Source organism: Peromyscus californicus, unplaced genomic scaffold (genome assembly GCF_007827085.1).
Source record: "Peromyscus californicus insignis strain IS unplaced genomic scaffold, ASM782708v3 Scaffold_11__1_contigs__length_118956290, whole genome shotgun sequence".
NCBI classification, from domain to species: domain Eukaryota; kingdom Metazoa; phylum Chordata; class Mammalia; order Rodentia; family Cricetidae; genus Peromyscus; species Peromyscus californicus.
Genome location: NW_026294402.1, coordinates 93,162,757 through 93,188,041, shown reverse-complemented (window position 1 = coordinate 93,188,041; position 25,285 = coordinate 93,162,757). Strand labels below are relative to the sequence as shown.

General features: G+C 44.5%; 1 protein-coding gene and 1 pseudogene across 1 annotated transcript; one reads left to right on the top strand and one right to left on the bottom strand.

Moving 5' to 3' along the window:
• Nucleotides 1-299: 299 nt before the first annotated feature.
• On the top strand, nucleotides 300-10,210 carry LOC128105413 (tubulin alpha-1B chain-like; annotated as a pseudogene).
• Nucleotides 10,211-22,755: 12,545 nt separating this feature from the next.
• LOC128105406 (proline-rich protein 23A3-like) lies at nucleotides 22,756-23,661 on the bottom strand. The gene has a single exon (XM_052730544.1). The coding sequence runs from the start codon at nucleotides 23,254-23,256 to the stop codon at nucleotides 22,756-22,758; it is 501 nt and encodes a 166-aa protein (XP_052586504.1). The 5' UTR covers nucleotides 23,257-23,661.
• Between the last annotated feature and the right edge of the window lie 1,624 nt (nucleotides 23,662-25,285).

Genomic DNA, 25,285 nt, shown 5'->3' with positions numbered 1-25,285 from the left:
CAAATGCTTCTAGTTCCTGGTTTTCACGCCTTATATACCTTTCTGCTTTCTGACATCACTTTCTGGGATTAAAGACTCACTTTCTGGGATTAAAGGTGTGAGTCACCATGCTTGGCTGTATCCTTGAACACACAGAGATCCAGGTGGATCTCTGCCTCTAGAATGCTAGGATTAAAGGCGTGTGCTACCACTGCCTAACCTCTATGTTTAATAGTGTGGCTGTTCTGTCTCTGACCCCAGATAAGTTTATTAGAGTGCACAATATTTTGGGGAACACAATGCCACTACACAGGAGTACCATGTCCATGCACGTTGGCCAGGCTAGTGTTCAGATTGGCAATGCCTGCTGGGAGATCTACTGCCTGGAACATGGCATCCAAGCTGATGGCCAGATGCAGGTGACAAGATCATTGGGGGAGGACATGACTCCTTCAGCACCTTCTTAAGTGAGACCATTGTTGGCAAGCATGTGCCCTGGGCAGTGTTCATAGACCTGGAACCGACAGTTATTGATAAAGTTCGCACTGGATGCTGCCAGCTCTTCTACCCTGAGCAGCTCATCACAGTCAAGGAAGATGCTGCCAGTAACTATGACTGTGGCCACTACACCATTGGCAAGGCGGTTATTGACCTTGTTTTGGACTGAATTCAAACATTGGCTGACAAGTGCACAGGTTTTCAGGGTTTCTTGTTTTTCCACAGCTGTTATGGGAGAACTGGCTCTGGGTTTACCTCCCTGCTGATCGAGCGGCCTTCTGTTGATTATGGAGGGAAGTCCAAGCTGGAGTTCTCCATTTACTCAGACCCCAGGTTTCCATTGATATGGTTGAGACCCACAATTCCATCCTCAGCACCCACACCACTCTGGATCACCCTGATTGTGCCTTCATAGTAGACAATGAGGCCATATATGACATCTGTCATAGAAACCTCGATATTGAGCACCCAAACTACACTAACCTTAACCACCTTCTTAGCCAGGTTGTGTCTTCCACCACTGCTTCTCTGAGATTTGATGGGGCCCTAAATGTTGACCTGACAGAATTCCAAACCAACCTAGTGCCCTAACTCCACACCTGCTTCCCTATGGCCACATATACCCTTGTCTTCTCTGCTGAAAACAGCTACCATGAGCAGCCTTCTGTAGCAGAAATCACCAATGCCTGCTTTGAGCCAGCCAACCAGATGCTGAAATGTGACACTTGTCATAGTAAACACATGGCTTGCTGCCTGCTATGCCAAGGTGATGTGGTTCCCAAAGATGTCAATGCTGCTATTGCCACCATCAACACCAAGCGCAGCAACCAGTTCATGGATTCGTGCCTCACTGGCTTCAAGGTTGGCATTAATTACCAGCCTCCCACTCTAGTACCTAGTGGAGACCCGATCAAGGTCCAGAGAGCTGTGTGCATGCTGAGTAACAATACAGCCACAGTTGAGACCTGGGCTCACCTAGAACACAAGTTTAATCTGATGTATGCCAAGTGTGCCTTTGTTCATTGGTATGTGGGTGTGAGCATGGAAGAGGGAGAGTTCTCTGAGGCCTGTGAGGACATGGCTGCCATAGAGAAGAACTATGAGGTTGGTGTGGATTCTGTTGAAGGAGAGGGTGGGAAAGAAGGAGAGGATATCCAGCTATCCATTCTCTCTCTCTCTCTCTCTCTCTCTCTCTCTCTCTCTCTCTCTCTGGTGTTGGGTTTTTCAAGACAGGGTTTCTTTGTGTGTAGCCTTGGCTGACCAAGCTGGCCTTGAACTCAAAGAGATCGCCTGCTTCTGTCTCGCACGGGGTTAAAGGTGTGCATCACCACTGTCTAGCCCGATCCATTCTTTCAGCTCCTGTATCATGCCAAATTCCCAAAACTTCAGTTTCAACATTACCTGACAGACATCAATGCTTCTAATTGTGGTATTTTCATTCTGTGATCGTGTCTTACCTTCTTCACGTGCACCTGTAAGTTTTTCCCATGATGTCTTAAAGAAAAAGCTTGAAGAACAGGCTGGCATGAAAGGTCAAATGACCCTTTCATGGGAGTCACATATCAGATATCTACATTCTGATTCATAACAGTAGCAAAATTACACTTATGAAGTAGCAACAAAAACAATTTTATGGTTGGGGGTCACCACAACATGAGGAAGTGTATTAAAAGATCACAGCATTAGCAAGGTTGAAAACCAGTGCTCTAGCACTTTATGGATAACTGTAAACCAGGACATCACTAACTTTTTCTTACAGAAAAAAGATAGACTTTTTTAGATTTGTGAGCATAGAGGTAGTAATAAAGATGTGTATTTCTATTATTAATTATGAGTGCTAGGACAACACAAATGGACAGGTGGCAGAAGCCAGCCAGACCTCAAAGTGTGTGTGTGTGTGTGTGTGTGTGTGTGTGTGTGTGTAGGGGGGCACTATGATGAACAAATATGTCATGGAGAGGTGGGAAAGATAGAAAAATGGAGCTGTTTGTGTGCTGTGTGTGGGAGCCCGTTTTCAGGTTCCTCGTGGCTTTACCCAGCAGGTCCGCATAGAGGATGATTAGGGTCACAGGCCTGAGTGCAGGTGTCTGAAATGGTCTTCACTTGGCTGTGCTGGGGGAGGAGGTCTTTTGCTCCACCCCTTGATGTCTCTATAAAAACCCTGGGGCAGAGACAGTCGGGGCTCATTGGAATAGGTTCCAGGCCCTCTCGAGGCTATCCTTTATTTTCTATCTGTTTATCTTCGCAATATAAATCCTAATATTTCCTGCTGCTCGCACTCAAGAAAACTCTGGGGAGCTGTGGGGTTGGTGGGTAAACGCCCCACAGAATGGTGCCATGAACAGGGACTAAAGAAAAAAGAAAAAAAGGGACTAAAAAAAAGGAACTAAAAAAAAGGGGGGGAACTAAAGAAAAAAGGGGGGAACTAAAGAAAAAAGGGGACTAAAGAAAGGGACTAAGGAAAAAAGGGGGGACTAAAGGAAAAAGGGGGGACTAAAGGAAAAAAAAGGGACTAAAGACAAATGAACAGGGATTAAAGACAAAGTAATAGGGACTAAAGAAAAAGGAATAGTCTTTTTACAGAGTTTTTGCCAAAAGTGTGAGTCAGCCCTGCCAGTGGAAAGTGGCATGCCAGTGTTAATGGAATATATAACAGGGCAGGGGTTTTATCCTCGAGAGAAAAGGAAAACGGACTGGAAGGATGTCCGATGCTGCAGCGCAAAATCTTTTCTGTCAAAATTTTCTATCTTCTATCCCTTTCTCAATTTCTGTGAAAAATATAAGGCATAGTGTAGTAATATAGTGTAGGAAAAACTTAGAAGTGTAAGATCGTGTAGAAGAAAAAATAACCAAGGCAACTAGACAGAAAAACTCTTCAATTTTCTTACTTGGGGGCTATGAACACAAACTGGGGAAAAATATTTCTTTGAGCTTTACGGGTAGTAAAAAAGCTCTTTCAGCTTATGGGGAAGAAAAAATTTCCTATGGAAGCTTTTGACCTGGGGACAGCTGAAATGCTAAGTCCAAGTGGAAGGAGAAAGTGATTTCTCCCTGAGGCAAAAATTCGGGTGTAAGAAGCCAAAAAGGTTAAAGTTCAAAAGTTTTGGGAAAAGTTGATCTTTCTCTCTTGGGGGAAAAATCTTTCTCTTAAACTAAAAGCTTTTCTTGGAAAACTTGGGGGGAAAATCTCTAAAGCCTTAATCTTTCTCAAAAGCTCTCAAACTTAAACTAAAGCCTTTAACTTTCTCAGGACAAAAATTAGAATCACCTGAAGATATTAGTATGGGGACCACCTGTGATTAGATCTAAGGGAAAACAACAAACCTCTTAAGACAGCAAAACCTCTCTAAGTTCTTTCAAGCTTTAAAAATCCTCCCTGCAATGCAGGAGGCAGGGACAAGTTCCTAAAAACCTCTCTTCTAAGCTCTGTCTCTTCAAGTTAGTAAAAGACAGTGGGTTAAAGTCCCCTCAGGGAAACGCTTGGGAGAGTGCGGGTAAAGAGCTACAGGGAGCCCAAAAGGGCGGGAAACTTTACTGGGAAAGGCAAAACAGCCAAGGTTTTCAGTTACAGCTGAGCTGAGGCATCAAGGGTTTTGTTTGAGCTATGAAAAGGTGCTCCTAATCTTCTTAACGCAAAGATCCCCTGAAGCATTGTATCCTCGCTTCTGACCAAAAACCCAGAGGCGACTGGCCAGCATCTGAGTTGGAGTGCATTTCGGGGAATACTAGGGTTCCTACAGCTGTAAACTTCCTGGAGCACAGAGCTGAGGCAGGAAGGTGCAGGACCCAGGGGAAGATTGCTAATGAACAACCAAAGCTAAAGCCGGTGGGAACAGCACAGTTGTCTGCTTTCCTACAAGTCCCGGGTTGATAGGTCCACAGCTGAAAAAAAAAAAAAAAAACTGAGAAAAAGCTTTCCTTTCAGAGTAAGGACCTTTCTGGGACAACAGTAAAGCTGAACTGTGTCTGAAGCAGTTGTGCTGCTGAGTCAGAACGCTGTCTGGGGAAAGAGCCCAGCCAGGGCAGAACAGAACTATCCAGGAGTAAAGCTTTCTTTTCTATCAGAGAAAGCATCTTTTTGAGAAAAGCTTTGTTCAACTGACTCCCAATGAGATGAGGGAGTGTAGCCCTGAGGGGTGACTGCCTCTGGCATAAGCTCTGTCCTTGAGCATCCAGACAAACACAACCAACCCACTGGGGGACTGGGCCAGGTGAAGGCCTGATGAGGCAAAACACCTGTCCTAATGGGAGTTTAGAAACGGCAAAAACCTCCCTTGTTAGATTTTCAGTCTGTACGCAAACCACACAGAGCCCGAAAACAGAAGCGAACAAAAAGCCCCTACCTTCAGTAGCAGGGAAAGCCGCCACTGTAGTGTCGGAAACTGTTTCTGGGGTAGAGGGAATAAATTGAGACCAAACTGGATACGGTCTGGGAGAAAGACTCTGAAGAAATAGAGAAGGGACATAATCTACCACAGAATAATGCATGGCCTGAAAAAGCTGCTAGAATTTGAGGCGGATTCGGGGGGAGAAAAAAAGCCCCTACCTCCAAAGGCAGCTAGCAGGGGAACAGAGTCACAGATAGATACCTGAAGCTCTGCATCTGGGGTGGGTGGGGGGAAGGAACAAGCAAAATGAGAATAAAATCAGTGGGAGAAAATTTCTCTGAAGGAGCTATGGAAAAGCTGTTGTAAATGTTTTTGTTTTTCACTGACTGGCTAAGGCAAGCACAAGCCCCAAGGAAAGTTGCTATCAGAAATGCCAGCCTCAATGCCCGCTAACGAGGCAGATGCAGTTCTGATTTGAGGCCAGTGTCTGATTAAGGAGAAACACCTGTTAAAGCCAGCTGAGGAGAGAATAGAAATCTCCCAATGTGCCACAGCTGAAAATGTAAAATGCTTGTTCAAAATCTCCCCTTGAAAAAGCAAAAAGCTTTGTTTAAACCTCCCAGGCAAGAATTTGTAAGCAAGTCTGGTAAAAGAGAACCAGTTGACTCTCAGATCCGAAAAGAACTATAGGAAATGAAGTCCAAAAGCTAACTTGCAATAAGGGACTGATATAAGGGAAATGCATTCTGGGAAAGGTAGTTTTTCCGCTAAAGATGGCGACATTGCCCTGAAACACTTTTGTTAGCTCGAAAATACGTTCACAGTAAACTTAAAATACAGCTTTTAAAATAATGAGGAAAATCGTCTAAGAGTTTAAGTGTCAGTTCCAATGAAAAATTGAAAGGATACGGAACTAGGTGCTTCGAGGTTTGGGGCTCTGTTGGTAAAATGCCTTATTTACCCTAATAACTCTGCAAAGTTTTTACAGTAGTTGGATGACAAAAAGCTACCTTTAAGAGCAAACAAGCCACGTTAAAATCCTTAAGAAAGCAAGAGAAAGCAGTTTATACACTGAATGTTGTCTTAGATATGAAGAAACTTATGTTGAAATTAAAGATCTTTGCCTTTTGAACAAACTAACTGCAATGAGTAATTCCTTTGCAAATCTAATAAGGAGACAAGGAACGGGCATTCAAAAAGAAATGACTGCTTTATAGATGGGAAACAAACTTCAGAAAATCTAGCAGTCTTACAAAAGAGTTGCTTCACCTGAAAGTTCCTTATAAGAAATCAATGCTAAATATCACAGCTGCTAATAATATCAGGAGTTAAAGCTAATGAAGAGAAAATACTAAATCCTGAAAATGCTTTTTCTCAGAGTAAGCTAATGAAGGATACGTTTCATGAAAGAACATCTATGTTCTTGACTCCTTTGAATAGTAACAGTTTTGGTGAAAACATTGGAACTAACAACAATCAAGTCAAAATGTTTCAACAAATTCAAGACGCTATTCCACAAAAGAAAGCTGCCATGCTTTGTGGGCCATATTAGAGCTCACTCCAATCTTCCTGGTCCTTTAGCTGAGGGTAATGCAATGGCTGATAAGCTAACAAAGATAGTAGCATTATCCCAAGTAGAAATGGCTCAACAGTCACCTGCTTTTCATCAAAATAGTAAAAGCTTAAGAAAGCAATTCAATCTTATCAAAGAAGCAGCTCGTCAAATAGTTAAACGATGTGGGGTATGTCCAAAATATTTTCCTGTCCCTCACTTAGGGGTAAACCCTAGAGGTCTTCTTCCCAATCATCTATGGCAAATGGATGTTACTCATATTGCAGAATTTGGCAAATTAAGATATGTACATGTGACCATTGACACTTGTTCAGGATTTTTATTTTTTTATTTTTTATTTTTTATTTTTTTTTATTTATTTATTATGTATACAGTATTCTGCCTACATGCATGCTTGCAGGCCAGAAGAGGGCGCCAAATCTCATTTCAGATGGTTGTGAGCCACCATGTGGTTGCTGGGAATTGAACTCAGGACCTCTGGAAGAACAGCCAGTGCTCTTAACCTCTGAGCCATCTCTCCAGCCCCGATTGTTCAGGATTTTTAATGGCTAGTGCACAACCTGGGGAAGCTACAAAACATGTAATTATGCACTGTTTGAAGTGTTTTTTGTATATGGGTATACCAAAAATTATTAAAACTGATAATGGTTCTGGATATAGTAGTAAGGCATTTCAACAATTTTGTACCCAATGGGAAATCGAACATAAAACAGGTATTTCTTATAATCCTCAGGGACAAGGTATTGTGGAAAGGGCTCATAGCAGTCTTAAAATACAACTTCAAAAAATAAAAATAGAAAGGGAAGAAATTTACCCTCAATCACCACATAATGCATTAAATCATGCTCTTTTTGTTCTGAACTTTTTGAATGTGGATGTCTATGAACAGTTTGCCACAGATACATTTTGGCACAGTGGCACCCAAGTGACTTTTGCTCAAGTGAAATGGAAAGATCCCTGCTTGGATTATGGAAGGGTCCCAATCCTGTTTTAATACAGAGTCGAGGACACGCTTGTGTTTTTTTCACAAGAGGAGAATGAAGCTCGGTGGTTCCCGAATGGCTTTGGGGTGTGGCTTCGTCCTGAGAATGTTACAGTTCCCTAGCAACAAGTATCACAACTCTATAACGACAATACTCAGTAAATCCCAATGTTGCATAGCAAAGCTGACTATAAACTCTAAGCTTTAGAAATGATGTACTTAGTTCCTGTCAAGAGAATCTTTCTAATAGAGATAGTGATAATAATTAAGAGTAAGAAGAAAAAGATGAAAATAAGATATGTGAGTTTGTAGAAATTCTGTTTTGTTAGATATGTGTTAAATCTTTAGGTGTTTGCTAAGTTAAATATATGCTAATGGTAGCCCTATATAAGTTTGTAAAATAGATCTATAGAGTTCCTTTAAGAATATAAGCGTGCAAGAAGTATCTAAGGTAGTCTTAAGACATGTAGTAATAAGCTTGTAAGAAGTAAAGATGCTAGTTGTAAATGTAAGTTTAAGAAATAAGAAGATGGAATGAATATAAGTATATAAGAAGTAAATAAGAAATATATTTGCTAAAGTACTTCTATAGTTTTCTTAAGTATAAATAAGTAGATGTTAATGTTATATATGAGTTTGTAAAAAAGTGTAAATGTTAAGTATGAGTCTATTCTTAATGTACATGGTGAAAGAACCTGAGACACAGAAGGTTAGTGTCCTAGTAGACTGCAAAGTAGGCAGTTTGAATGGTTTCAAAAGCTCCAGAAGCCGCTAAGAAGCTAAGAATGGCGGACGCCAGAACCAGCACAAGGCATCTGCAGCTGAGATCCGTGGAAAATCAACGCAACACAGAAAAACCTGAGCTAACATAAAAAACGGTGCGGTTTAGAATAATACTATACCTAAGAAGGTCTCTGACTTGAGAATGAAAGTTGCGGAGATGCTTGTTTGAACTAAAATTGTTAACTGCAAAGTTTTGGTTGTAAAACGTCTCTTCATATTTGGAAGTGAAAGCCTGATACAAGAATTTACTTTTTTGAACTTTTTGAACTTTAAGAGATAAAACTACAAAGGTTTTTGTTATGGATTTTTTCAAATTTGGAAGGCTCATACCAGAATTTATTACTTAATTTTGGGACTTAAGAAATGAAATGAACGATAGATTTCATTGCAATGGGACAATTTTGAGTTTACTTATAGTAATCCTAGGAACTGTTTTCTGGAATTGTGTTAAAAATGGAACTGTGTTTAAATGAAGAAATTTATTGTTTCTACCTTGACTCAAGATGCAGTTTTGTGTATGCATATATACTGGTGATTCATGAGTTGTTCTTTGTTAAAAATGCAATTGTTTTGTGGAACTGTTTATGTAAAAATGGAATTACTTATGGAACTGGTTTTGTGTTACAAATGAAACTGTTTAAACAGAAAAGTTTGGGTTTTCTAACTAGGCTTGAGATTTGTTTAAAAAATTATAAAGAAGCTACACAGAGAAACCCTATCTCGAAAAACAAAAAAAAAATTAAAAAATTAAAAAATAAACTATAAAGAAAAGGGAGAGTTAATATTCCTTAGTCTATCTATTTAATTAAAAAAATTGTTGTTTGAGTTGATTAATGTCATGTTTTTTTAGTAAGAAATGCAAATGGGGTATACTAAGAGACTACTTTTAAAGTGTAAAGAGTTTTAAGAAACTGCTTTTGGATGTTTTGCTAAAAGTTTTCAAAGTGTTAATGGTTAGATTGAAAATACTGCTTTTCAATATGAGTTTGTAGGAATTGTATGAGTTTGGGTTTTCTTCTAACTAGGTTTGAGATTGTTTTAAAAAAGTATAAAGAAAAGGAGGAGTTATGAGTGAATTAAGGTTGAATTATGTTTGCAGAAATTATGTTTAACCTATTGGTATTAATGCACCCTGGTTTTGTGGAGTTAAGGAAATATTTGAGTTTGAATACATCCATTAGCAAGAAAATTCAAATGATTCTACTAAGAGTTAAAGTTGTAAGACTGAGAATTGTTAACTATATTTAGCACCCTATATGTTAATTCAAATGGTTCTGTTAAGAGTTTGCTTTGACTTGTAAGATTGGGAGAATTGTGACTATGTATAGCAATATTTCTGTTAACCTGTTAATGGTAATGATGAAGCTAAGGGATTCTTTAAGTTTGTGATTGTATTAAGTTTTTGGTTTAGAAAGGGCTTGAGGCAGCTAAGACTGCTGAGGTCACCTTGGACCTAATTCATAAAAGAAATGCCATCTATATCATCCTCTACTCCCATACTGGGAGGTATAACAGCTATGGAGATTGCTGTAAGCCATTAATAATGAGTTATTTTTTATATATTAAGAAAGGGGGACCTGTGGGAGCCCGTTCTCGGGTTCCTCGTGGCTTTACCCACGGTCCTGAGTGCAGGTGTCTGAATGGTCTGCACTTGACTGTGCTGGGGGAGGAGGTCTTTTGTTGAACATTCACTATGCAGGACTTGCCTGCTGTGAGGCAGGGTGTGTTTCTGTGTCTTCATCCGCAAGTAGATGAAACCCTCAAGGGGATTAGCTGTGGGATTGGTGGGTAAACACTCCGCAGCTGTGGAGAGGCAGAACTGGAGACAAGTTGAAAATGGCAGGCATGAGAGAGGGCTGAGGTCAACAGGGGATCATGTTGCCCAGTAGGGTTTAAGTAGGATGTTGTGCAGTGAGATCTCCCCAGCTCTGAGCAATGATGGAGGCCTGAGATGAGAGATGTTTCATTTTCTGGATTGTGCCTCCTTGAAGGATCATCTTGGTCCATGATGCCACCAGAGGCCATGTTGGTGTTCACAATGCTGGTCCAAACTGTGATGAAGCCTGAGATTCACCTGGATGTTCATGGTCAGTACTGCTGACTGAGGCTATGTTAATGACAATGGGCCATGCTGACACAGGGGACCATATTGATGTGAGTGGTCTGTATTGCCACCTGGAGCCACAGTGATGTCCAGTGCTGCCACCAAGGGGCATGTCTGAGTCTAAGGTCCTACTGCAAACCAGGTTTATATTGACGTCCCTGGCCCATGGTACCACCAAAGGCCATGCGGTGTCCATGATCTGTGCTGAAGCCTGAAGCCACATTGATGTCTGAAGCCTGTGCTGCCACACGAGGTTATGTTGATGACAGTAGTCTGGGCTACCTCCAAGGGCCTTGTCTGGGTCTATAGTCCTACGGCAGCCGGAGCCGGTGTTCATGATCTGAACTGTCGACAGAAACCTTGTGGAGGCACAGAATCCATGGTCCTGCTGACTGTGAAGAGCAAAGAGACTACTTTTTCAGTGATAGCAATGGTTGCAGAGGCAGAGTTGAGAAAGGGACATGGAAGACCTCTATGACAACTCCTATGTCCCCCAAAAGTAACAGCCTAAACAGGAAGCCATTGAAGAGAACTCATAAAAATTGCGATAAGAATGCTGGTTAGCTCTCCACAATTGATGGCTTGTGGCAGAGTGTTGAAGGGGAATGACTCAGTCCTATTTACAGGGCAAGACAAGGAGAGCTAGAAAATATTCCAGTGAGTATATAGATAACACAAATTGGACTTCTTTATTTTTCTATTTTTTATTTAGTTTTTCCTTTTCTTAGGAGAGAGGTCCCAAAATGGGGTGGACATGGAGTGACTGGAAAGTGAGCGTGATAAGGTGCATGATGTGAAATTCCCAAAGATTCAAGAAACATATTATGCAAATAAAATTGAAAAAAACTACTTTAAGTGTGGAAATGGTCTCAGTGGTTAAGAGCACCAGATGACCCAGGGAAAAATTCCCAGTACCCACATGGCAGCTAAACACTGTCAGGAACTCAAGTTCCAAGGGATCTGGAATCCATGCAGAGATAAGCATGCAGGGAAAAGACCAATGCACATAATCATAAAATTATAAACTTAAAAATGGTAAAAGAAAAAAATATATTGCTTTAAATGTTTGAGATATTATTTTCCAAGAGGATGAGACAAACTCAATGAATGAACATTTTAACAAGTTTGGATTATATGAGAAAAAAGGAAATTGTGGAGTGAAAAGCATGAACCATGAGGCAAAGACTACCTCCAGTACAGTTCCATGAGTCAATGGCAAAAGGCACTATGAGAACTTACAACAAATAGAAATCCGAAACTCAAACAGCACTGAAAACAGTAGATGAAATTCTGCATCAAGTCTCATTCACCAGAGGGGAAGGAATACTCCACAGGGTTATAGCATAGCAGCCAAGAAGAAATGAACAGCTTTCTCCCACTGGGGTATTTGTCAGTTCTCCCAAAAGTCTTCCCTCCATTTGCATCTCTCCTCCTCCTAACAACTATACAAAATACTGGGTTTCCTTAGGACATTCTCATACATGTGTAACATAGACCTTGACTTCATTAATGCCCCCCAAACTTCTCCTCTTGCTGGATCTGTTCCTTTTCCTATTTATTCCTCAAAGTACTCTAAAGACTTTAGAAATACTTTCAGCATTCTTTTTCAGCAAGAGTTTCATGTACCCAACCCAACTGGCCCAAAACACACTATGCAGTGAGGATAACCTTGGACTTCTGATTGACTGTCTCTACCTCCCAAAGGCTGGGGTGCATGTACCCACACCTTCCTTCTCCTGCTGTGTTGGGGATCTTTCCACCTCTAAACCAGATTCAGATTGGGTCCTCCATGCTGTGGGATGTTCTGTATGCTGTGAATCTGTTCTGATTGGTTGATCAATGAAATGCTGATTGGCCAGTAGCCAGACAGGAAGTATAGGTGTGATGAGCAGAAAAGGAGAATTCTAGGAAGAGGAAGGCAGTGACAGAGGACACCAGCCTGCTGTGCATGGAGCGGCATGTAATGACACACAGATAAAGCCACGGAACCAGTGATGGCATATAGATGAACAGAAATGGGCTGAATTTAAGTGTAAGAGGTAGTCAATGGTAAGCCTGAGCTAATGGCTGAGCAGTTTTAATTAATATAAGCTTCTGTGTGTTTACTTGGGTCTAGGTGGCTGTGGACTGGGCCAGACTCAGAAAATATTCAGCTATACTTCCCACCTCAAATGATTCAATCAAGAAAAATCCCTCACAGGTATACTTGACCTCTGGGGGTTTAGTTAATTCCAGACATAAACAAGATGACAACCAAGACTAGACACCACACACACTCCCTGTAGAAGAAGTTCTTAATCTGATTTTTTTCATTCTTTATGCCAAACCTTTATTTATATTTCATTGGCTTATGTGCAAGTGTGTAGACCTTTGTTAGTGCACATGCACTTGGGGCACACAAGAGCCTGGAGAGAAGAGGGTGTTAGAGATCCTCTGGAACTGTAGTGACAGGGGGTTAAGTGTCACGTCCGCCTCGACCAGCAAGGAAGATGCAACACCAGGCTCTTCTCCAAGCAGTTTATTCAGGAACCTTGAACAATCTTCTGACCCCAGGGAAAGCCATCTTCTGACTCTGGGGAAAGCCAGCCCACGCCCTTTATAGCCACTGGGCAACCAACCCTGTAGTGCCACGTGGACAATGCCGATAGGGTCAGACATATGCAAGCAAGCCAGATTCCACGCCCAAGCCAAATAAGGAGTTGTTTATCCCAGAGAACACCCGCCATCGGGAAGGCAGAAGCCGGACACCGGCGCCATCTTTGAGGCGCGGCCGTGCACGGCTCTCTACAGTTCCCCCATTATTGTTTTAAGCAGCAGGCAGCAGGCAAGAGCAGAGGTCTAATCTCTGCCAAAATACAACTTGGACATCGTACTGGTGTTAGTCCAGGTGTCATCCACCCAGAGAACACTTGACCCATCTGATACCCTTTTTTGCAGAGGTGGGAATTAGGGTATCAACCCACATGCAATTAGACTTGCTCTTCTTGGGTTTTACAATACAGCTAGATCCAAGTGCAGTGCACTAGCCTCGCATCCTGCGTGATCAAGCTTTTAATGCAGCCAGCCAGGCCTGGGGAGACTGTCCAGCCTCTATGGCTGTAAAGGCTTGGATAATCACGGCTGCATTGCGCTGCTGAGAAAACCTTAAATGAACAATGCACCAGAGGCACATCAGGGAGACAAGTACCAGTAGGCCTGCCAGGGCACCTAATCCCGCCCACTCCTTTAAAAAGGTGATAGAATTTCGCAGCCAAGACATCATTTCCGCAGCAGAGGCCAGGTGCACACGGGTGGAGTTGACCGCAATGATCTCATTGCGCAGGATCTGGGTCAGGTTATCAAACTCCACCGGCCAGGTTCCGCTTGTGAGTCGATCCTCAGCTGCTCCCGCTGGCACGCTTGTCAGAATCAGGGCTATCGCGATCAGGCACATCAGCTTCCGGGGTGTCATCACGTCTCTCCGTCTGAGGGGCCCGTCGCACCAATCATTCAGGTACCCAGATAGGGTCTAGCCGGTCCTGTGGGAAAACACAAACAGAACCTCGTGCCCATGTCAGCATGGGATCGGGGCCATGCCAGCTACCCGTGAGGATATCTTTCCACTTCACCATGCCCTTCATAGGGCTGTGTGGATTATGATGCCTATCTGCTGATGAACTTCCCGAGGCATCCAAATTCAAAAAATTTAAGGTGAATAATGCCAGAGAGAGTCTTTCTCTTGGGGTTCGGTCACGGCCTATTCCCCCTTTTTGTTTCTGAAGAATTTCTTTAAGGGACCGAGGCGCACGCTCCACAATGCCTTGGCCTTGAGGATTATAAGGGAGACCGTGCGTTAACTGCACATCCATGCGCTGACAGAAGGAATTAAATTTCTGTCCTGTGTACGCCGGCCCATTATCAGTCTTTAATTGCTGAGGTTTTCCCCATGATGCCCAGGCTTCCAGACAGTGGGAAATGACATTCAATGCTTTCTCCCCAGTCATAGGTGAGGCATGTATAATCCCTGAACAAGTATCCACAGAGACATGCACGTATTTGAGGCGCCCAAAGTCAGGGATATGTGTAACATCCATTTGCCAAACTTTTAAGGGACATAAACCACGGGGGTTAATTCCCAAACTAGGGGGATGATGAAAAATAACACATTGAGGACAATCCATGACTACTTGGCACGCATCCACATGGGAAAGGGAAAATTTAGCCTGCAACGTGCGTGCATTCACATGGAATTCTTTATGAAAATCAGAGGCTCGCTGTATAGCTGAAGCCATAAACATCCACACTTGTCGGGTACACTGACCTACTATGTCATTGCCTTTAGCTAAAGGACCAGGCAATCTTGTATGAGCACGTATGTGCTGAATGAAGAATGGATGTTTACGTAGCCAAATCAAACTTTGTAATTGCTGAAATAAGGAGCTCACAGAACTAGAGGGTTTAATCAATCCTGCACATTCAAGATATTTCAAAGCATTAACAACATAGCAGGAATCTGATTGCACACATAATAAGATTCCTTGTTGGGCAAGCTCTGCCACAGCAGTGGGCTAATGCTGTATAGTTTGTGCAGGCGACAACTTTGGGTGAATCCACAACAGAGTTCCATCTTGCCATAAAATCCCTGTAGGCTGTAAAAGGGTAGGCAATATGCATAAGCTAATCTTGTCTGGACTCTGGACTCTCATAAGGAATGCCTTTTGTAGTCTATCTTCTACCTTCTTCAATGCATCCCTAGCCTCTTGAGTTAATACTCTTGGTGAATCCAAGGCCGGATCTCCATTTAAGATATCAAAAAGAGGCTTCAAATCATAGTTGGACATATGCAAACTCCCTCGGACCCAATTTATGTCTCCCAATAACTTTTGGAAATCATTAAGAGTACGAAGATAATCCTTCCTCAGCTCTACCTTTTGTGGGACAACCTGATTAAAGGCTATATTAGAGCCTAAATAATGAGCGATCCCATTCTTCTGAATCTTTTCTGGGGCAATGCAAAGACCTTTCTTTCTTAATGCTTCATCCAAGTAGGAATAAGCTTCCTCTAATATTCCTTCATCTTTTGCGGCAAGGAGGATATCATCCATGTAATGGACACATCTTACTATGGGAAAACGCTGCTGCATGGGCGCCAGAGCTGCAGCCACATAGATCTAACACATGGTGGGGCTGTTAGCCATGCCTTGAGGCAAGACCACCCACTCATATCTCTTATCAGGTTCCTCATGATTGATGGAAGGGAGAGTAATGGCAAATCTGGCACTATCATCTTGAAATAAGGGAATGGAAAAGAAACAATCCTTTATATCCACAGCAATAATATGCCAGGAGGCTGGCAGAGCCGATAGAAGCGGTAGCCCTCGATGCACTGGACCCATGACCTGCATCTGATTATTAATAGCCCTAAGGTCATGTAACAATCGCCACTTTCCAGATTTTTTTCTAATGACAATATAGGTGTATTCCAAGGGGACACAGAGGGTCATATGTCCAGCCTCAAGCTGTTCTTTTACTAGCTCTTCTGCCGCTGATAACTTTTCAGAGGAAAGTGGCCACTGAGGTACCCATACCGGGTCCTCTGTTTTCCAGGAAATGGGAATTCCTTCCTCAGTGGCCCCTATGAAAAACCCAATCCCTGCCTAGGTGGTCTACTCTGCGCCTGAACTGGATCTTTTCTGCCTTGGAGAAACTTCCCCAAACCAAACCTAGGATGACATCCCATCTTCATCATAATTTCCTGAGACTCCTTAGAATATTCATTACTTAGAATATTTGAATCCCATAGACTGCATAAGATCCCTTCCCCAAAGGGACACTGGAAGCTCGAGGACGTAGGGTTGCATAACACCTGAATGGCCCCCTTCATCCTGCCACTGTAATTGTCCTGCACTAACATATGGTGAATTGGTATATCCTAGCCCTTGTAGAGTTTGAGAGGAGACTTGCACTGGCCACCCACAGGGCCAGTCTTTACGGGCAATGATGCTCTGATCTGCACCAGTGTCCAGGAGTCCCGTTATCTTGGTACCATTAATAATTAATTGCAAGGTGGGTCTTTGATCTAAATCAAGGGACAGAAAAGTTAAATCTGTCCCCGTGGATCCGAAGCCTTTATTTCCTCTGTTTCGATCAGCAGCTGGATAGGACTCATGTAAACTGGGTAATAAAACTAGTTGTGCAATCCTATCACCTAGTGAAATGGCAGTAATTCCTTTTGGAGACTCAACCATAATTTTCACGATCCCAGTATAATCAGGATCAATCACTCCTGGGTGTACTTTAAGACCTTTTATGGTGGTGGAGGATCTTCCTATCAATAAACCCACCGTGACCGGCTTCAAAGGGCCTTTAAAATCAGACTCCACTCATTGTACTCCCATCTGCGGAGTCAGTATGAGTCTGGTGGTGGCACGGAGGTCCAACCCTGCTGAGCCTGTAGTGGCTCTCTGTGGTTCCTCGGATGACAGAGGGTTGGCCACTGCTCCGGGTTCCCGCCTTGCTCCTGATTCTCCACTGCCCCATATATTTGCGGGCCCTGAGGCCGAGGGCCCCGCTGTCCGTTTTTTGAAAGATTGCCCGTTGTTATAGGCTGACCATTTATGTCCTTGACTGACCTACACTCATTAGACCAATGCTTCCCCTTTTTACACCTAGGACAAAGTCCAGGCTGTGTAGGGTGTTGGCTCCTCCCTATTCCTTGGTTACCTTCTCCTTGAGGGCAGCTACGTTTGAGATGGCCCATTTTTCCACACTGAAAACGTGCCCCAGTGTTCCCTCCTTTCTTGTTATTAAGTTGTATAACTGCGGCCGCAAGGCCTGCGTTAATTAGAGGTCCCCCTAATTCTCTGCACACTTTCATCCATACTTCTAGACCTTTGTTCTTATAAGGGGTGATCGCAGCCTTGCATTCTTTGGTACATTGTTCATAAACTAGCTGCTTTATAAGCGGCATCACGGCATCTGGGTCCCCAAAGATTCTGCCTGCAGCCTTGACCATGCGGGCCACAAAATCTGAAAAAGGTTCCATAGGTCCCTGAAGGATCTTAGTAAGGTTGCCGCTCACTTCCCCTTTATTAGGTAGGGACTTCCATGCCCTTGTTGCTAGTTGATTTATCTGGTCATAAACCTGCTGTGGATATTCATTTTGTTGATTGGCAAATCAGCCTTGTCCCAGCAGCATGTCTACATCCCAAGCTGTTTGACCTCCACCTGCAGCCCTGTTAATCGCAGCTTGTTCACTGCCAAATTCTATCAAAAATGCCTTCCAGTCTAAATACTGCCCTGCGCTGAGACATGCTCGAGCAAGATTCATCCAATCGGATGGAGTCACGCAAAATCTGTGCAGAGCCTCCACTTGAGCAACAGTATGAGGCTGTGATGCCATAAGTCCAGACAGATTCCGCTAGAGACTTGATGACCTTAAAATCCAAAGGTTCATGGTATCTTTGTTGAGTCTGGGCATTGAGAAACACTGGGCAAGCTAGCTGCATTTCAGTTCTAACCTGTCTCCAAACCTCCAGGTTAAAAGAATTCCCCATAGAGACAACTCTAGACATGGAGGCAGATTATAGATAAGGTGGAGGAGCTGAGGGAGCGGCTCCACATTCAGACTCACATCCTTTAATTCTTTCTCTTTCTCCTTTATTTCTACCCCTTTTCTTTCTTATTCTCACACTCTACAAGGTTTCACATAATGACTCTACATCAGAATCAGGGGAAGAGATAGGGGACTCGGAACGCTCTAGGTCTGAAAGGTCAGGATATAACCTTGTTTTTTCTTCCCCCTTTTTTGTTTTACTTCTGGTAGACGCTGCTTTAGCAGACATGGCCTTTTCTGATCTTTCTTCCTGCAACATTTCTAAGGCTGCCTGCCCATTCTCTACCGCATCGCTGCAGCGCTGGCCTTCGAGACACCCTCTCACTAATTTCCAAACTGGTCTAACCCCATGTTTAAGCGTCCCTTGTTCTGCAGCGAAGTCTAGATCACGGGCCAACTTTTCCCAGGAAGCTACCATGAGGCTTCCGGAAACTGCAAACCAGGGTGCCACGACATCACATTCCTCTAGAAATCTTTCTAAAGTAATCTTCTTAATCTCTAATTTCTTTGAAAGGAGCAGCTCGTTAAGAGTCAGAAAAATTGGGTGCGAAGAAGTTGCGCCCATGATACCAGCAGCACTTTTGCCTTCACCTGCTTTCACTTTCTTTAATTTTCCCAACCATTTTTGTCATGGTTCTACGTTTTAATTTTCCTGTCCACTTTTGTCGTGGCTCTGCTTAATTTTCCCGCTTTTGTTGTGGATCCCCACCTTACCTGGGGACTTACCAGTGCACTGCCCTGACTGTGAAGAGTTCTGAGCCTTAAAGGGTCCCCGTACGGGCCACCACTTGTCGCGTCCGCCTCGACCAGCAAGGAAGACGCAACACCAGGCTCTCCTCCAAGCAGTTTATTCAGGAACCTTAAACAATCTTCTGACCCCGGGGAAAGCCATCTTCTGACTCCAAGGAAAGCCAGCCCACGCCCTTTATAGCCACTGGGCAACCAACCCTGTAGTGCCATGTGGACAATGCCGATAGGGTCAGACATATGCAAGCAAGCCAGATTCCACGCCCAAGCCAAATAAGGAGTTGTTTATCCCAGAGAACACCTGCCATTGGGAAGGTGGAAGCCGGACACCAGCGCCATCTTTGAGGCGCGGCCGTGCATGGCTCTCTACAGTTAAGTGCCATCCTGTGGGTGCTCCAAGAGCAGACAGTCCTTCTAAGTGAATGGTTCACCACCATCCTAATGCTGGGACCCTTCAAACAGTTCCTCATGTATTGTAGACCCACAACCCTAAAATTATTTCTGTTGCTACTTCATAACCATAATTTTACTACTGTAATGAACTAGTTTGTAAATATCTGCTCTGTAGTATGCCTGACATGGGCCCTCTGACCCCTCAAAGTGGCCTCTCCCCATGGGTTGAGAATCACTACTCCAAGTGCTGAACCCTCTCTCTGGTCCCTCTTTACTTTTGGATCTCTTTGACACTGTCCCTTACAGCCCCATTGCCCTTGAACTTCCTGTGTAGCTGTGTGTGGGCTCCAACTCCTGATCCAGCTGCCCTCACCTGGATTATGGGCATGCACCACCACACTCAGTTGCTCCTCATAGTTTCCCATGTTACCTTTCCCAATTTACCTCTCTGTCAGGTTTACCAAAGGTCAGTGTGGCCAGTGTCGCCCTGACCCCTTCCCATTCTTCTCTCAGTGTCCTCACTGCTGCTGTTGGAAGCATGGGCCACCACACCCAGCACAATTTAACCTCATATCTGGATGGAATAGATTATTAAAACCACCAGATAGTTATTCAGTTTCACTTTTCATGTGAAATATGATGGTCCTGTCATCTTACTAAAAAAATTACCTTTTCCCACTGAACCCCATCACTTCCAGTGACTTATTTTGTGTGTGTGTGTGTGTTCATTTCTTTGTGTTCTAATTCTATTTCAATTTTTAAAGATACCTGTTTCTCTTGATATGGGTAGGCAGAATGAATTTCCTGCAATTGATATTTAATATGTTTCTTATTGAGATCATACATTGGGTATTGCTTTATACTCGGTGGGATCAAGGGAAGGTGAGACCCTTGATTTCCCTAGCAGGCTGATTTTCAACCAATTTGTGTGATCACACAGTCCCCCAGACTGCTTGCGGTTTTATTGTCCTCTTTCTCTACCACACACACACACATACACACACAGAAAAACACACAAAAACACACTCTCTCTCTCTCTCTCTCTCTCTCTCTCTCTCTCTCTCTCTCTCTCTCTCTCAAAACTCCTTTACAGCCTCACATACTGGGGTCTACAAATTTTATTAATTTATGAGTGAAGTTGGGATTACAAATATTGCTGTGGAGAAGAGCATTTCAAAGAAAGCCATGAAACTAGAGTTTTTTGTTGGAGAGCAAACTCCATTTCAGAGAGATCTGCTAGGGAGCCTCTGGTTTTCCAGGGCTGGGAGCTAAAGGCACATGGCAGCTCTCCTGCCCCAACTGCTTCCTTCAGTAGGTGTCTTGTTCTTTGTTTGTTAGCCTTGTCTTCTGAGATGGTGTTTCACTGTGTAGGCTTGGTTGTCCTGAGGAGATAGACAAGGGAAGACTGTTCCAGCTGGTTAAGGAATGGTTGTGAAGAAGCAGAGAAGCATCATACACTCAGGGCTAGGACCCACCTTCTCCCACTGGGGTATTTGTTGGTTCCTGGAGGAGCAGCAGCTTAAACTGTCCAAGAGGCCGAAGGCAAGGCCAAGTCTCCATCCAGTCAGGGGAACACAGAAAGGACAGTGGTGGCGTAGCAAACCCAGTACTCTTGGTTCTGTTGAAATAGGGGACAGTGAGAGTGTCTGTCCAGGGAGTCAGTGATGCCAATGAGGGAGATGTGGAAGGTTTTGAGATGAAGACTTGAATTGGTTCTGGAAGGCAGCATTTTGACTTCAGGGGTGAGATCTAGTGTCTCCATTCTTCCATAGTGCACAGCCCAAAACACCTGTGTGTAGCCAGGCTGAATGTTGGGTTATTTGGTGTCTCAAGTGGCACGGGAGCAGTCCTCTCTTTCCTAGAAGAGGTGCCTCTGGGCCTTGCAGCAAGGGCACCAGATCTTCTGATGACTCTGAGGGTCCTGTGCCTGATGACTTGGAGGAGGAGAGGGAGATGGAGGGAGAGGCTGCAGCGGTGAGCTGGGGAGAGGCCACAGCATGCTGCCTTTGAGGCTCCAGATGGAGCTGGGAGCATATCTCTCTGCACCAGGAGGGGCTGATGGGCCCCAGGAATGTGACACTTGGCCTGGGAACAAGGGGCTGGACACCTCAGTGAAGGGGAGAGGCATCCCTGGAACCATGCTAGCTGGAGCATTCATCCATGGCATAGGCCTCAGGAAATCTCCTAAGCTTCCTTGAGTGTCTTCATGTGAGTCAGAGGCATTTCCCCAGCCTTGAGTGTCTGATACCACTGTGCTGGAGGATCCCTGCTGGAGGATGACCTGGTCGTCCTGTGACATTTCCAGGAGAGCAGCCTACTGCTGGCTGGTGGGCCAGATGCCAAGCTGTGCAGTCTGTGTGGAGTCCTGGAGATCCTCGGGCACCATGATGGTGTGTCCAGGGAGCATCACTCTCATGTCCCAATGGGGTTCGGCTGGAGCATTCATCCATGGCATAGGTGTCAGGAAGTCTCCTAAGCCTCCTTGAGTTTCTTCATGTGGGTCAGAGGCGTTTCCCCAGTCTTGCGTGTCTGATACAGATGTATGGAGAATCCCTGCTGGAAGATGACCTGGTGGTACTGGGGAATTTCCAGGAGAGCGGCATCCTGCTGTCTGGAGGGCCAGAAGCCAGGCTGTGTAGATGTATCCAACCTTCTTATTAAATAATAAACACAGAACCAATGCAAAGAAGAAAGCCAAGAGGTCAGAGCTAAGAGCTAAAACCTTACCCTTCCTCCTGCGGTGGTCCTACCTCTCCGAACCAGAGCTACCCCTGTGTTAAAGTCTTTATATAGAGTTCTTGTCCTGCCTTCTCATTGGTTGTAAACCCAACCACATGACCGCCTCCTCACAGCCTGTCTGTATAGGCCTCCAGGTTTTCCATGATTGGTATTAAGATTAAAAGCATGTGTATCCAATAATGGCTGTATCCCTGAACACACAGAGACTTACCCAGCTCTGCCTACCAAGTGCTGGAATTACAAGCGTACGCTACCACTGCCCTGCTTTCCTATGGCTTGCTAATAGCTCTGACCCCCGGGCAACTTTATTTATTAACATACAAATAATATTTTAATACAAATAAAATATCACCATAAGGCTGTGTAGTCTGTGTGGAGTCCTGGAGATCCTCGGGCACCATGATGGTGTGTCCAGGGAGCATCACTCTCATGTCCCAATGGGGTTCCGCTGGAGCATTCATCCATGGCATAGGTGTCAGGAAGTCTCCTAAGCCTCCTTGAGTGTCTTCATGTGGGTCAGAGGCGTTTCCCCAGCCTTTGGTGTCTGATGCAGATGTTGTGGAAGATCCCCGCTGGAGGCTGACCTGGTGGTTCGGGGCATTTCCAGGAGAGTGGCCTCCAGCTGACTGGTGAGTGAGATGCCAGGCTGTGCGGTCCTGGAGATTCTCGGGCACCACGATGGTGTGTCCAGGGATCGTCACTCTCATGTGTCAGTCGGACACGGCTGGCGCATTCATCCATGACTTAGGCTTAAGGAAGTCTCCTAAGCCTCCTTGAGTGTCTTCATGTGGGTCAGAGGCATTTCCCCAGCCTTGGGTGTCTGATAAAGATGTGCTGGAGGATGACCTTGTGGTCCTGGGGCATTTCCAGGAGAGCAGCCTCTTGCTGGCTGGTGGTCGAGATGCCAGGCTGCAGTCTGTGTGGAGTCCTGGAGATTCTCAGGCACCATGATAGTGTGTCCAGGGAGCGTCACTCTCATGTCCCAATCGGGTTCGGAAGGAGCATTCATCCATGGCATAGGTGTCAGGAAGTCTCCTAAGCCTCCTTGAGTGTCTTCATGTGGGTCAGAGGCGTCTCCCCAGTCTTGCGTGTCTGATACAGATGTATGGAGAATCCCTGCTGGAAGATGACCTGGTGGTACTGGGGAATTTCCAGGAGAGTGGCATCCTGCTGCCTGGAGGGCCAGAAGCCAGGCTGTGCAGTCTGTGTGGAGTCCTGGAGATCCTGGGGCACCACGATGATGGTGTGTCCAGGGAGCGTCACTCTCCTGACGGAATCTGGCTCGGGCTCCAGCAGCAGGTCTCCACCTTCCAGATGGAGTTTCAGGGCAAGGCCAGCAGGCAGGAACAAGGTGGTGGTGGTGAGCTGCTCGCTGGCCGGCCTGGTGGGCGCTTCCAGGTCTGGCTGTGCCTGCGACCCCGGGCAGGTGCACTCGTGGAGGCGTCGGCGCTTGGCAGGCTTGGGTCCTTCTGGCTGTGGTGCCCAGCAGGGCAGCGGGTTGTCGGTTGGGCTGCAGGGCCGCACTCCTGGCATCATGGTGGCAATGCGGCCTTGGCACTTGAGGAGAGGTGCAAGACAAGGTCCGATGCAGCTGATGGACTTTGCTGGAGGTCTTCCTTCAGGGACAGCTGTCGTCTGGCTTCTTCTGAGTGCTGGAGGTCTTCCTTCAGGGACAACTGTTGTGTGGCTTCTTCTGCAAGAGACTCTGTGGACCCTCTAGGAGAGAGACGTGGTCAGGATGACTGACTGATCAAGAGTATTTGGAGAGGACCACAGTTCCCTATTTAAGCCTGCCTTCCAAGAAAGCCCCACCCAGGCATGGCGGGGCCCAGGCAAGGTGTGACCCTCAACCTTCAAGAACCCACCTGTGTGCCAGTGTGCATGTGCGTGTGTATGCACACAGGTGTTATTGGGTGGTGGTGGTTGAGAGGAGAAATCGACCTTGGCATGTCTTTGTTTGTATAGCCTGATTTTTGGCAACAGATAGAAATAGGAAAACTGTTTTCCCAACCCCTTCCTACATACTCATGGATTCTTTGCCCCATCCCCACATACCAAGTCCTAAACGTTTTCTTCATTCCCAAAATAAAATGGAAATGGAAATTAACAAAGTGAAACTTGAGTTGTTCGTTGGAGGTGAAGGTTGCTAATAAAACCAGTGGCTAAATTTTTGTATACGGCTAGTTTTTAATTTAATCAAAAATCGATATTAGATTTATATGGTATCACGTGCAAAGAATTGATCTAAGGAAACACCCCAAGGATAGAGTGTTTGTCTCACATGCTGGAGGCCAATGGGTTCGATCCCCAGAGAGAAATTTAAAAAAGTATCAGAACTTCCCTAACCCCAGAAGTTGGGAGACAAGGACAGGGAGATCAGGAGTTCAAGGCCAGCCTGATGCATGGGGAGTACTAGGCCAGTCTGTGCAAAAGGCGAATTCCAGGCTAGGCTGGACCCAAGAAACCATGTCTCTAAGACATGATTAGTTTATCCTCAAAGGTCATCAGGGGTGGAAAAGAAATCTTTCAAAATTAAAACCTTTGTTTGTGTTAAAAATGGAAAATAAGCATAGTCCTGCTTAATTTGTAAGTGGCATCTTTGATATTTTTCCTTCTATTTGTTATGCTCTGTGTTTGACACCTGAAATCAGTTTTACTCTTTTTTTTTTTTTTTTGGTTTTTCGAGACAGGGTTTCTCTGTGCAGCTTTGCGCCTTTCCTGGGACTCACTTGGTAGCCCAGGCTGGCCTCGAACTCACAGAGATCCGCCTGGCTCTGCCTCCCAAGTGCTGGGATTAAAGGCGTGCGCCACCACCGCCCGGCCAGTTTTACTCTTTATGACTGTCTCTGTCTTCCCTCCTCCTGTCTCTACTATCCCCTATTGGAGGAGCTCATCCTTATACATGCCAGACAACACTAGAGCTAAGTGCCAAGGCCAGTCCCTTATTGGGCCTGTTTGTTTGATTAGTACTTACTTACTTACTTATCTACTTATTTCTTTGTTTATATCTAACAGGGGTCTGGTAGTCCATATGGCCTACTCAAGATGTAGGCCTAAGATCCTGATGGGTGAGGTTACCATGCTTTTTCATTTGCATATTTATTGAATGTTTCTTTTTTTCTTTTCTTTCTTTCATTCGTTTTAATTTTTAATTTTTAATTTTTAATTTTTTTTTTTTTAGTTTTTTGAGACAGAGTTTCTCTTGTGTAGCTTGGTGCCTATCCTGGATCTTGCTCTGTAGACCAGGATGGCTTGGAACTCCCAGAGATCGCTCTGACTCTGCCTCCCAAGTGCTGACATTAAAGGCATGCACCACCACTGTCCAGCCATTGAATGTTTCTTACCTTTTAAATAGTATATCAATGAATCTACTACTTGGCACTATGGACATCCATTGGAAAACTCTGTTAAATGAGAGGAAGACAGTCATGTGATGATTCTGTCTGCCCTGCTGAGTGATCTTCTTGGAAAAGTTCTCCCAAAAGTCTTCCCTCTGTTTCTCTCCTCCTCTTACCAACTATAGAAAATACTGGGTTTCTTTAGGACATTCTCATACATGTGCAAA